This window comes from Lepeophtheirus salmonis, chromosome 7 (genome assembly GCF_016086655.4).
Source record: "Lepeophtheirus salmonis chromosome 7, UVic_Lsal_1.4, whole genome shotgun sequence".
NCBI lineage: Eukaryota > Metazoa > Arthropoda > Copepoda > Siphonostomatoida > Caligidae > Lepeophtheirus > Lepeophtheirus salmonis.
The window spans coordinates 32,210,935-32,226,202 of record NC_052137.2 but is presented as its reverse complement, the minus strand read 5'-3'; the positions used below and the strand labels follow the sequence as shown (position 1 = coordinate 32,226,202).

Here is a 15,268-nt window from a genome sequence, read left to right as displayed (position 1 = left end):
AAATAATAAAATGTTAACTACTAGATAAAATCAACCATGCAGAGAATTCAGTGGTACTCAAAATCTGACTCTAGCGCGGATTTGATAAATTTAGTGAACTATTTTGTTAAAACAAACCATTTTCTTAATTAAACACGTAATATTTTTAAGGATATACGACCAAAGTTCATTGCAAAATGTGTGCATGGCCATAAATTTATGTATTTATTTTCCTTTATCTTCTTTTATACAAGAAGTAGACTCATCTTTCACTTCCTCTCATAAATGAAGTAAATTGATATTTTTGTCGACATTTGTAATTTAATATTTTGTACCATTTAATGTCCAAATGGTATTCAATAATAAAAAAACTCGAATATTAGAAAGGTTTTTTGTTACTTCCTTATTTTAAGCAAAATGAAACACTCACAAAAGAAATAACAATAAATTATTGCAAAATAAATATTATGGAATCCAATTTCCGTAACTTATGTTGTATCGTTTGAGTATTTGGGACTAAAATCAGTCCCATGTATTCCCCAGTTATTCGTATTAAATAATGTCTTAATTTTGACATCTTATGTATATCATATGTGATGCGATAGCATAAAAGCAAGCTGGTAATTTTTTGATCAAACAGAGAAAAATGCATTAAAAGTTTTTTATTTAAACAAAAAACTTTAGAAAAATTTTTAACGATTCAAATGTTAAACCACGGAAAAACTCTCAATGTTTATATGAACATATTATATACAAGTTCAGTGAATTTGATAGCACGAAATTTGAGCTCTAAATCGAATTTTGATATCATTAATACTTTTTAATTTCAGTTATTGAGGCTTGTTTTTAATCAGTGAGTATCTTTCTTCTTTTCGTTATTCTTGCAACGTGAATAGTTATACACCTTTCCTTAAAATAATTTTCATGTCATGACGTTTCCGTTTTGTTTATGACCAGTATTACCAAATAAACGATTTTTATCAGGCTCAGTTACCCTTAAAAACCCCGGCTCCTAAGGACTTTATCACTTTTTTGAATTAATATAGATTATAGTACTCATATCAACAGATACCTTTATCATACTGTCGCAATATTTAGAAATTGTATCCAGGCTTGCTGTTATGTTATCACTACACATATGTATTTTTTTGTTTTTCTTACTGACTTGAATAAAATATAAAGTCTGGTTTGTAAAAATGAATTATCTCTTGCAGGCGTTTTGTATGTAGAATACGGGGAACACACATTAGTTTGTCTTTTGTTATTGAGCTCTCGATAGACTAAAGTACTCACCAATAGAGTTGAGTAGTTTGTAAAGAAAAAGTTACTTTTAAAAATTAGAAAAGGAAAAACGGTTTTTGCGTGCGCTCTTGTCCTAATATTCTTTTTTCATTACAAAATAGTAAACTCTACTTCTGAGTCATCAGATCATATTAAATTTTGTTTTTTACTTATTATTATTCTTTCATTTTCGAGGACAGAACATATACTAATTGATTTATATACTGAGTGCGAGTGTGGGCATTAAAAACAGAGAGTAACACTTAAAAAGTTGTAAGGAGTTATCTCTTATATTATTGGAGGAAAATTTGCCATATAGCCGACGCGTAATTATTCCGTGCAATACCAGGTACTTCACCTAGTTATGAATAAAAATAGAGCTGAGAATAGTAAATAATAGATGAAACGACAGGATAGAGTTTCAATTACTTAATGATCAACCATATACTGGAATTCAAATCCATATTGCAAACTCGAATTGGAAAAAAATTTTAAATTAATAGTCAACACGATCTATAGGACCACTTTGTATTTTAATATTATCATAGTGTCGGCTCCGTTTAGATATAGACGGATGAGGGATTGTTCATTTTATAAACTGTCTGGATGCTGTTGTCAGCCTTACCAAACTATTCAACGCAATCATTCCGCTTGGTACATTATAGGGTCTTCTTGCTATGATTTTATGATCTGATTCCTTACAATATGCATAGCAATCAAATGCTTAGAACCAAAAGTCTTCAAATGCAGCAACTTCTTTAACACTTTGATCAATACTACATATTGAAAAATAGCTTCATAAACGGTTTAATTACTTTTTCTACCAGTAGTAAGTAAGGAAATTTTAATTCGTAGGACGGATTTTCGTGTAAGTTCGAGGTGTTCTTAAGATATGAGTAGTACAAAACGTCAAACTTTGGAAACTGATAAGCTTTACTTTTCCATTACCAGATAAGGGAAGTTTTTTTTTGTTTTTGTTTTTTAAATAAAAAAAAGAAAAAACGAGATTCGTTCAATGTGTGCGTCTACTTTAATTTGTTGAACAAGTGTTCATTATATTAAGGTATAAAGTTTCCTCATAGGAAAATAAAAAAATAAAGGTCTCTAGTGAATTCACAAAAGAATAATAATAACATTATTACTCCACGCGTACTGAAAAGTGTATTATGTATATATCTATATTTTCGTGTTGGCTCTCAGTCTGAAAATCCAAGACCGGTCTGAGATCGTTGGGATTTTAAAGATCTGTTAAAGAATTTCGATCTGGACCGGAATTTAAAAAAAATCATTTTAGATCGGTTCAACCCCCAAAAAAAAGCCGATCTGGATCGATCTCATTTAAAAAACTACTAGACCAATTTTATAGAGGAATTGTTGATGAAGACATTGGTAGAGTTGTGTCATTTCTTTTCTATTTTGGCGCACTCCAGTCTTCGAACCAGTTCTATTTGTCCTTGGTACAGGTCCCTCACTGTCAGTACTTGAAATGATTTGAAATTAAATAAATAGTTGAGTGATGTCATCTCAAAACTGGAACTTTACCCGTTTTTAGGACTAATGTGCATGAGTGAACTGAATCGGACCGAAACTGATCTGGATTGCAGGTATTATTTGTTTCTCTAATTGATCAAAACCAACCTACAATATTATCATATTAATTTAAGTATATTCATTAATCAGTATAGGGAATAAATCAGTCCATAGATTGAGATTTAAAAAAACACAGTTTACGATATGAAAACGATTAAATTTTGCTAAAATTTTTAAAAATCACGGTGTATACCGAAATATTTGTAAAAATTGCATCTATTACAAAAAAACAAAATTAGGACAGTATCAAAAAAAAATATTCTGTCATGAACCGAGTATCAACACTAAAAAAACACATAATGACATCATATCTGAATTATGTACATATTCTGATTTAATTTAAATTTCTTTACATTGAATGAACATTTTTCTAGTCTCAAAAGCCGCATTTCATTGTGCTGTTTATTTAGGAGAGGAAGCTTGAGTTTACTTAAGCCTGAAAAGTTATTTTTGGCATACCTTTAATTTAGTAATCTACCATCTCCCCATTGCATTAGGGTGATATCAAGAGTCTTTACTTTCAATACGATAACTACATCCTTAACAATAATAAAAGTATTTAACTAGATTATTTAAATTTTAAAGTGAGAAATTGAGCGTTAGCTTAAGTTAGCTGCACAACTTTATATCCAAAACAAGTTGTGCAGGTAGAGGAGGCGTATCCAAAGATACAGTCTATGACCGATGAAAAGAGAAATTGAAATATCATAGAAAATCCAACAAGTCTCAGAGTGATAAAAAAATGCACTAGAAGATTCCTTATAGGTCTGAAACGCCCCATGAAGGCATCTCCTGGGACTCCAATTAATGTTCTAACTAAAAAGTGTCAAATAAGCCGTGCAACAGTCTCCAAGGTCATAAATACTGACCTGAGGAAGAAGTCATACTGCCCTACCGTCTGGTCCACCCAGACTGCTAAGGAAGAAAATTGTCTGATCGAGTTATGCATTGGATGAAAACAAACTTAAGCTAATGCTTTTAAGTTACTTTTTTTAACAAGACTTAGTCTCCTATTACAAATTCAGCAAGACCAAAAACTTGTTGACAAAAGAAAAGGTGCTATTTTGGGACCCCCAGGCCTGCCCTTCTATTTCACAAGATATAAATCCCATGGATTACTTCTTTTATGTGGAGTTAGAGAGGAAGATGTTTGCCAATTCGCACAACATTATCGACTCCTGGAAGGCCTCCATCATCAAATACTGGGACAAAGTATCCCCAGCGGACGTACTGATGGGCTGAAAATCAGGATGCAGTAAATGGTTGTTCTGGATTTACCTGAACAATCCTGATTCAAAACAAGTTGTGCAGGTAGAGGAGGCATATCCAAAGATACAGTCTATGACCGATGAAAAGAGAAATTGAAATATCATAGAAAATCCAACAAGTCTCAGAGTGATAAAAAAATGCACTACAAGATTCCTTATAGGTCTGAAACGCCCCATGAAGGCATCTCCTGGGACTCCAATTAATTTTCTAACTAAAAAGTGTCAAATAAGCCGTGCAACAGTCTGAATTTCTACTTAATTGAACTCATATAAAACATAAAAAAATTACAACTTTTTCCGATATCTCGTTTATCAAATTCGAAAAAGTTGAGCAATCATTTATCAAAATAAACTACTCAAATACTCTAAAAATATATAATTATCTTGGTGGACCAAAGTCAATCGGTTATTTTTATAAATTCGATCTTAAAAAAAAAAGGTCTAGATCAGTTCCAAAGACAAATTCGGTTTCATTTAAAATACGCTCTAGAGTGATTCTATAGATGAATTGTTCATAATGTCATGCATGTATCAAAATTGTGAGCATTAGCACTTCATATAAAGTTAAATGTTTTGTATTAATAAATTTGAACATCCCAATATCCAGGCGGCTAAGGGAGAAAACAGTCCAATAAATTGAGACTAAAAAAATGATTAATGATTAGAAAACAAATGAATATCGATCTACAGTCAAAGATCCTGGTCATTGTTTCAAATTAATATAGGAAAAAAAATCCCTTAAGACCGAACCGGTGTAAAATTCAATATTGGACTGAGTTTGAACACTACAGTATATATACCAGGTGTGGCAAAAATCTTTAGAGTTTCAATCTAGAACTTTATCAAGATATATTTCAGCAACTAGTTGTAATAAGGTATGTCAATTAAATAAAATTAACTAATATGATTGCTACCCTAATCATTGGTTTAGCCCCCCCTTGGCAGTAATTATGTCGGCCACAAAAAGCCTTGCACCCATTGCAAATGTAGTCTTCAGGGATGGCATCCCAGTCTTGGTTGACGGTGTCCTTGTTTAGATGGCATTTTCTCGGATTCTACGAAACTTAGGAAGATCATTTAGTTGTTTTTTAAGCTTTTTTTAAATATTTGGCCAGAAAAATTTGAGGGCATTTACAAAAACCTTTATTTATGTAGCATAAACGAAGTGTATAGATTTTTTCGCTGCACCCGATATATATAGTGTATTCAGAATCCTGTAAAATCAATTAGCTACATAATAGGAAATTGTATTTCTCTGTAAAGTAATATTAATATATTGAGAAAAGCAAAACATTTGATTATAATTGTATCTAGAGCCTTGAATACTCTTTTTTCTCGTTTTTGTTCTTATTGTTCTTTTCCATTGTTCGTTTTCTTTTTTAGTAAAAATAAACTCAGTAAATGAGTATAATTTTCTATCTTACATTTAAAGAAGAATAAATAAAAAGTAAAAGAAGAGATAGATGAATGCCACTAAAACAATGAGTAAAGTTCTAAATAGCTTTCAATTTTGAAATTGATTAACATATGTATATCAGCACTTATTTTGATTTATCTCCCGTGTTCCCCTGATCTCTTCCAGATTTCTTGGATATTTTTTGGCCAGCTGACGTAAATTTATAAATATTTACACTTTGATATAATTCAAATATAAAATATGTGAGGATTATTTGTTGACTTGGGCTTCCAAAAGTGTCTTAAAAATATATATCTATCAGCTGTTTCAACCGAAATTCTCGAGAAGTTTATCATAAAAGCCTACAGCACAAGAAGAGATGACCAGTCATCTAGCTTCGCTACATTGCAAAGTGAGTAAGTACTCCATTGGTCATTAATGGATTTGGACCCAATCTCCAACGTTCCCGAGAGTAAGCAATGTTTGAAGCATATTTCAGAAGATGTAAAGTATTTACTCTTAATCACTTTGATGCATTATATGCTCCATGGTGAATGTTTCTCCTTCTCAAATAATTTCAAAAAGGAAACATGGTTTTTTTGAAGTATTCAGTTAATTTTGAGATAATTGTTGAATTTAGTAAATATGTAAATAATTACTGTAGTAACAAAAATAATATAATATCCGATTAAAAAACATTTCAGACACACAGAATATTTGTAATCTATCAAATTACTAATGATAACTGTTGTATTAATTGTATTATATTGTTACTATCTAGCATAAGCGGATGTGTATTTGTCTTTAAATTAATAAGTCATTGCCAATATTTTCGAACACAATTTTTTATTAAAGGTATGAAACAAATGTGTCCATAAGAAACTCATTTTGGCAAAATAATATCATTTATAATTACCTATTTTATTTATTAATTTGTAACTTGTGAAAGGAGATTGTAGATGCTTCAATTTATGTCTTAAAGCACTTTAAGTATACACAAAAAATGTTTTAGTTATCAGCTACTTATTGATAATTTTATTTCATTTTGATTCAGTAAGCAATTTTGTTTTTGCCTTGGTTCGTTTTGTTTGTAAGCAGAAAATGCTTTGACCCAATTTTAGTAAAACTGTGTAGTATTTTTGTATAAATTAACAGGGGCGTCCGCTGGATAATATATACATATAAAAATTTCTTTCAAAACAACAAGTTTTCCTTGATGGAAAAAGAACACACTCCAACACCCGCCTCCCCTCCTGCAGCCACCCTGGGTAAAAATATAAAGGCATGTAATTTTCAATTATCAAGGTTACCACTGTAAACACATAACCCTGCGTGAGTAAACTGTAATTTTGCAGACACCAAGGTTAACAGAAATAAATATAATTCAGTTGAATCTAAAAAATATATTGCCAATAATTTTCAGTATGGTCCTGAAATATTAAATTTGGTTATATACCAGCCTTTATTTATCTTGATAATGCCTTATTTAGGATTTATTTATAGATTTGTTTTTTCTGATAATTTCTTAGATTTCATTTGTATCGTTTCTTAGAATCAGTCAAATATTTTATCATCTTAATAGATATTTAAAACAGCAAAATGAATGAATATTTTTTTTTAAATGATCAAACATTAAATGGCGTAATTATTAAAATAGATCAACTGCACTGGTATTGTAATGAAATAATTTTTATTTTCGTAGTAACCTTTTTCATTATGTAATTATTCTGCAGATTCTAGGCGTTAGTAGGAGTATCTTTGCATAACTCCAAAAGATTTTAATGATAATTATGACTGAAAACATTATAATATTTGAAAAATTTTACCTCAATGTAAAGTTTATATCATAAGAAAATGATGCTTTGGAATAATTTGAAATTTTGATTGAATTTATACTTTCTCTCAGTGTTTAAAATTTGAGATTCTTTCATGTTTTTATTGTATAGAGGGTACCCAACTGGCTATTACTGTACATCAAACAGTAACTGTATACATATTGCATGTACGAATACCTCAAATTATGTATTCAAAATATTTCATCTCCGAAATGCAATAAGCTACATTTACAACTTGTACACTTCAAATGCATGGTTGGTAAGTTATCGTTTCAGTCAAGGAAACTCAAAACTTCTGCATTAACAACATAGTTGAACTCGGCTTTGTTCCATATGTCCTTCTCCTGCACTAACCTCAACTTCTTGAACATTTTAGTTTAGAGTGTCTTGAAATATGATGTTTTCTGCATCTCTCAAACAAATTTGGATTCGCTTCAAGCCTGTTAGCATGACAGCATGGTACACCATCAATACACTCTTTATCGTCAAAAGCTGCCAAATGGGGATGTCCAGGCTGTTATAGCATGCTAAGAAAGACATTTAAATAAAAATTATAGCCAAATATATTATTTACACGTATCATAAATGTATTTTGAGTTGTATTTTATTAATTGAATGATAATCACATTTGTCCTAATGTATTCATGCTATTGCATGTTTTGAGTCAACCTAATCATATTATCCATACTTTGGCCTATCTTCTGAGTCAATTTGGACTGAGAGTGCAAAACAGAAAGAGATATGTCGACCTTCATCACAATTCGTAGAGTCTTTCCAAAACATCTCAATTATCTGCATGCATTGTTCGAGTCATACATCAGCAATAAGAAAAATGATTGAAAAAGTCTAGAAAATATTGGATCTAGTTTGAATCTATCTTTCCTTGACCTAAATATATATAGTTGTCGAGAGGGAGTCCAAAATTTAGATTATCTCAAAGAATACAGGTTGGTAAGGATAAATTGCAGAAATATATAAAGGCTTATAACAAACAAACTAGATGAGATAGAGACATATACTTTTTTTATTATTTAAAAGCTACATTTAAAGAAATCTGCTTCTCTTGATATCCTCGGCAACAAGGTGGTGAAAGCTTTGGCTGGCCAAAACTACAGGCTCCAAATGTGAAGAAATTTTGGTAGCAAGACATCCTGCACTTTTTTGGCTTTGTGAGCCGGTGCACTGTTTTGGTGGAAGGTTTAATTTTTTACTTGGGCTATTTCATCTATCCCGGGAATGCAAATTAAAAGTGCAAAAACCAGTACAATGGCAAATCTTGATCTGCACTAGATCTCGCCTGGGCATGTCGAAACATCCGACGTTATGTGCTTGAGGTTATCACGATTATCTCATTATGGATAATTAATTTTCATTAAGTATAGCATTCAAATAAAACAAAAAGGGTTTCAACATATCTAGTTCGTTTGTTATAAGCCCTTAAAAATTTTATCTGGACAACCCTGTACATTACCCGTGCTTAGGACAAGGTTCCAGATGAAATTATAAAAATGAGTTTAGTTGTTTTTGTCCGTATATTGAGACAGTTATCATTGCGAGGAGAGTTAATATGAAAAAATTAAATTATAAATTATTGACAATATTTTTTTTAAATTTATTTACTAAAAAATTTCAGAAAGATTATTTATATACCTATATTTTGTAATAAGCACTTATGCACTCTGTATAAGTAAAAAATAAAGGCAAATATTTGAACTGACTTATTTTCTCATATTTACAAATTATACTAATATAATACTGTTTATATGTTGGTATAAAGAATTATTCAATTAAAAATAATGACCCTTTTGTTAAAGCTTTACTCAAAAACAGAGAATGATGTCAAGCGTTTTTAATTATCCTTTGATAAAGTACAATCTGTCATCTATGTGCAAAATTTATACAACATTCAAAAACATTAAAATAAAAATCGTTCTATTTTTAGGTGAGCTTAAGTATCTCCATTCTTCTGTCTCTGACTGTGTTCTTCCTCCTGCTGGCAGAAATCATCCCTCCGACTTCACTCGTGGTGCCACTACTAGGGAAATTTGTACTGTTTACAATGATTTTAGATACTTTCAGGTAAGTAAGAGCTGAAAGGTTTTTCTTTATTCTACCATAAACAAACATATTTTATCAAAAGAGAACATATATAACAATAATAAGGGTTTATATAGGTACACCATCTTCTATGTATATTGAAAGTAAAATAGTTGCATAACTGGAAATAGATTTTTTTATTGATGGGATTACGTGATAATGTCTTAGGTTAAGGTTTACTCTTTTTTTTTATTCTATCGACTACACAGTCGAAATAAAAACTAAATTAAAACAAGTTGTGGAAATGTTCTACCGCGGTATATCTGGCATGGACCTTAGCTGGGATTTTTCTATCCTCAAACCGTTAGTTTACTGAATTATAAGCCACAATAAAACTCTTTGAAATGTATAGAATCTGGCCGAAGAAGAAAGCTAAATATTTATAGTAAGGCTGTCGTTAAGGACATCAAAGATCGGATTGTACGAAATCTAAATGTATGATGAGACAAATTCCTGAGAAATGAGTATTATACCAACAACCATACATAGAATCATAGGAGTGGACCTTGAAACTAAGTTAAGACGTAGAAGAAAAATTATTTTATTTTTGGCAATACAAAGGATAGCCAGATCAAAAAGACAGGAAGGAAAGATCCCCTGTGACGTTTTTTTATGACAATAAGTTATTCAGTGTTGACATAGTCATTAGGAGAAACGGGTATATAACCACTATTGAGCTGGGCAAAATATAATTCACTTTCAAAATAAACATGCTGCTTCAATCATGGTCTTGGGGATCCTTGCTTCAAATGAACAAAGTCTATGCACCTATCTTTTTCAAAAACTATGAAAAAAAGCAGTGATGTGTATATTGGTATTATTAAGGAATGAAAGTGGTCGTGGATAAAAAAAAATAATTCCAGAATAATCCACACATTTTCCAACATGGTGATGATGCCTTATGCGGCCCCTTCAAAATTTCAAATAATTTAGAAATATTATTTAAGAGTTGTTTCTATTATGGAACATAGGATATATTATATAATCTTTGACACAGCATTGAAAAATAAGAATTATAGTTTATTAAAGTATATAAACTTGAAAAAATGGGGGTAAAAATCAGGGAAAAATTGTAAGTTGTATATACCCAACGGTTTTAAAATAGATTTATTAAAAAAAAATCAATTATTTTAAATCCAGCAATTTTTTTATTCACAACAATCACAAAATATCAAGAAATTAAATTATATTTCTATAAATAAAAATTGTGTATTTTTGTATCACGGTCTAAATATTTTTTGGGTAAAATAGCAAACGGGATTCCTTATCAGGCTTAAATTCTGAAAGTAAATACTTTAATGAATCATTTGTAGCCCAGTCAACTAAATTTGTCTTACTTTTTGCATTTGAACGAATTTTTTAATAAAATTAAGACTGAAATAGTGTATAACTATAAGTCTAATAAACATATTAATCGATCCAAATTCCCCCATAAGATTGTAAGGGGCAAAAATATCCTGAAATGAAAAGTTCATATATATATTTAACTTACAAAATTAAGGTGTGAAAAAATAAACAACTTTTGTGTCTGTTAATATTTTTTTTGGGATTAATTATGTTCTCAAAATGGGCCACAAAATTTAATTAAATAAAATGAAAAAAACTCTGCTAGTATAAAATAAAATTTCATTTTTTGTTAGTATTACATAAGGTAATATATTGTGAAAATGTCAAAAACTACTTTAATTCAGAGAGTAAAAGCAACTTGGTGATGTTAATTAATTATTCATAGCAATTTTTGCTATTTCAACCTATGAATATTTAATCGGAGTCTCTGTGTTCTTTTTTTTAATACATAAAAATAATATTAATTTTCGTTTGAATGAATGACTTCAAATAAGCTTACAGTTACTTTTCTTGTAGTCTTGGAAACATCCAACTAGCATTAAAAATATGCCAATATGTGTACACAAGATAAATTGTTTGTAGGTTTTTTTGTTTTTGTTGTAGAAACGTAGCATGACTTTATTTTTACCTACTTAGAGGGGCGACCATAAGTTTTAAACCTTTTTAATTTTTATTAATTGGTTATAGAGAAAAACACTTGAATTAAATATTTTAGAAAATCTATCAATTTTCATTCCATATTTTATAAATTATTCAAAAAAACTGCCTACTTTATCAATTACCTCCCTTATATGTGATTGAATGCTAACCTTGTTGCATGTACCTTAGATTTGGCAAGTTTCGCCCATTCCATCTAAATTGAGGTATGGAACTCTTTAAAATTTAGATATTAACGAGGTCCTACCTTCGACTCGAGATAACCCACAATAAAGTAGTTGAGGGGTTAAGATCGGGACTCGAAGGGGCCACATGGATTTGTCCTCAAAGAATTATTTGCTTTACACTTCACTTGGCATTGAACGTTGGTATGTATTGGAGCTTCATTTTGCTGAGAGGTCACCTTAATCGTTTTATATGAATTGGCTTCAAACCATAAAAGGATCACAGTGCCCAAAATATATGAAAAGTAGTCACCCCTCTTCATACATATATCTTGACCCTGATGTTTTTGGAAAAGAAGAGTTAATTTTTTTTTTGCTTTTATTTCAAAGAGAAAAGGAAGACATCAGAACATTTTTTTTTAATTCAGAGCGGCAGAGAAAATAAAGTTTCACATGGCACAGAAAGTTTATCATGACAAGTAGGTCCTAACTTTTACAATATAGTGAACCATTTTAGAAAAAACAATCAAGAAACGACCCAAACTCTTAAAATATCTTATATATACACATAAATCATCTGTACAACAAACTTCCTTCTATTGCAATTATGAATTATAGATAATTTATTGGTGAAGTAACTACACATTCCGTAAACTTTTCATCGGAGAAGAAAATCACCCGGTTGTCAAAATGTTTATGATTATAAAGAAAACTTATTATTTACTAAATTGTTTATTGTAATAATGTATTAACATAATCATATGCATTTAATGATATCAATAGGCTTACAATTTTTTTAATAGATTATTTTATGAAGTATATAACAAAAAATATTCCATTCTAATTTTAAGATTTAAATATAATTTCATTTTACCTTTCAAAATATTAGTAAAAATAATTAATTAAAATTAATAATTAAATTATAATTAAATTTTAAAATTAGAATGGAATATTTTTTGTTTTATACTTCATAAAATAATCTGCAAAATTAAAAAAAAAATATTTTTATGTCTTCCTTTTCTCTTTGAAATAAAAGCAAAAAAATTAACTTTTCTTTTCCAAATATCTCAGGCTCAAGTTATATTTGACTACTCGATATATAAACTAGTATTCAGAATAACAACAACTAATCAACAAATCAAAGTCACAAATATATATATCAAAAACTCCCATTGAAAAAAATCGGTGAAACATTACTTTTTCATTAAAAATCATTCTTAATGTGTTCTAATTTCCTTCCAATCAATTAACGATTAACAATAAGAAGCGAAAAAAAGTGTTTGAGAAAAGTCATTCAAAAGTAAAACTTTGTACAAAAGAACTTTTTCGATGAAAGTGATTTGTTAAAAATATCTTATCGCATACTGATAAAAAGATCTAAATAATGTATAATAGTTCCTTGAATTGCAAACAACGTCTTTGTTGCGAGAGTAATGCATAAAATATGCCCTCCCAGTATGTAAAAATTAAAAAAAACAAAGATTAACGTGGTCACCCTGACAATTTGTAAAATCAGCTTAGCTGTCATGAAGTTTCATGTAATTAGCTGTAAGCAGTTATGAGATGAAGAAAATATACACTAGCATCACTCTGTATCTAGAAATGACAAAGGAAAGACTAAAAGACGATGTTGATACTCCATTTCACTCCTAGTCCAGGAAGGAATTTTACTCATAACTATCAAGTAACCCATCATTGTTACTCTCCGTACTGAAGAATATAATTTTCAAGGAAGGAGTTCACTTTACTCCCTTATGAGGTCCTGGAGTTTTCCTCGGATGAATTCTCCTCCGTCCTTTGGGAGGATTTTGGAATCCTCCTGCGAAATTTTCTTGAGATGGATGATCAAATTAGAAGTATCTTGCTTCGATGGCTGCCTCTATCTTCGTTTTACAGGGCATGACTTCATGAAATTGGTATTATTATTATTTTTTTTTTTTTTTGATGATAATGTTGAAAATTTGCTAGTACATCCCTTACAAATGGAATCACTATAAAATTAGGGATGTACATTTTTTAACAAGATCTATGTTTGATTTATACATGGAAGATTTTTCTATAATATAATATATTTTTCATCAGTATGTATTATAAATAAGTTATAGGGGTCTAAAGAAGAGTGTTGGTTTTAATCATTTTTCAGCCTAAAAATGGAAAAATATCCAGGTTTTAACAAGATACAGAATCAATAACAACACTTTTTTATCATAAGAAAACTTTTAGATAAGTTTTATAACCCCTACTTTTAATTCGGGGATCGTTTGAGGGAAAAAAATTACTCAGAATGATAATAGTCTCGAATTACTATAATTTTAGATAATTTAGAATTCAGATAACTGAAAATAAAAGTAAGATCTGCACTCATAGATTCATCGATTATTGTCTTCAATTTATTTGTTCAAAACTCATTCCTCCACCCTAATTGTTTTCTTCTGTTATTCCTGTCTAATTTAAATATTATAACTTAACAACGACCAAGGAGCACCTGTATAAAATAGGTTGATTTTTATTGGCCAACGGGGAAAGTAGAACGTATCAATTACCTGTAACGTTTTTTATTGAGTTTAAAGATCGATTTTTAACTAACAAAGAAAAGCTGTTTGTATGCCAAAAAAAAATTAACATGCTAATCTATTTGATTAATATTTGAGAGGTGAGCAGCTTAGCTGATATGAAGCATTTTTTATTAGATTAGCCTTAATCAAATTGGAGATGAAGATAGACAACAAGTCCCACTCTGCATCAAACAAAGTTATAGATAAAAAGTACTCCAATGTGGATTCTTAGTTCTATTCTGTGTCAAACTAGGTCTTATAATTATTATTTAATTCTTGATGAGATACATCTAGTCATAAACTGTTACCTCAATTTTGTGTGTGCTCATGAATGATGGAGAGCAACGTGGATGATTTGTTTGGGATTTACAATTGTAACAGCTTTAGAAACTAAAAATCACTGTTGAGGCTGCCAACTATTTACAAACCTAGGTATACATGTATTGTTAGGTTGCCCATTGGATAGGGACTGTTAAATTGTATTAGTCAGAGTGAAAACGTACTCAGATTGGTGGGTAAGTGATTTTTATGCTTGCAGTTAACATGATGACAAAGATTAAAAATATATGGGAAATGTCCAAAAAATGTTGAAAAAAGAAAATTTGAAAAATAAAGTGGAATTAAATAAATGTACTACTTAAAAAAACGAACTAAGTATGGATTAAACTATTAAAAAAAGTTTATTAATAAAAAAGGAGGAAAAGATTACACTTAAATTATTAGGAAACTAATAGGTTTCTTTTTTAAAGGTATAGTCACTGGCATATCCATTTTTTAAAAGTATATTTTTATCAAAACAGTTATATTTATGGTTTTCGATACGACGAAAGAAAGGCCGTTACGTCAGAGAGCTTTAAAAAGAGAAGCTTTAATACCCGTTGTGGAGTGAACAATTAGTGTACATTAGCAAAGTGAGAACTGAACATTTTATAAACTTTATTTCATATCTTACAAACTTTTTTTTTTGTTTATTTGTCCTAACTTATATCTGTATTTCATTAAATAACTAGCAGTAGGACTCAGCATGTATCAAAATAATAAACAAAAAGACAAATTTTGCTTTAAAAGTGTAGAAGATAAGTTCCCCAGATACCCTCAG

General features: G+C 29.9%; 1 protein-coding gene across 2 annotated transcripts in view; it reads left to right on the top strand.

Moving 5' to 3' along the window:
• Positions 1-15,268, top strand: part of LOC121121574 (acetylcholine receptor subunit alpha-like) — a 199,869-nt gene that overhangs the window by 137,355 nt on the left and 47,246 nt on the right. For both annotated transcript variants that reach the window (XM_040716538.2, XM_071889852.1), the window contains exon 6: positions 9,292-9,428. In XM_040716538.2, the coding sequence (XP_040572472.1) occupies positions 9,292-9,428 (137 nt within the window). The remainder of the gene's footprint in view (positions 1-9,291; positions 9,429-15,268) is intronic.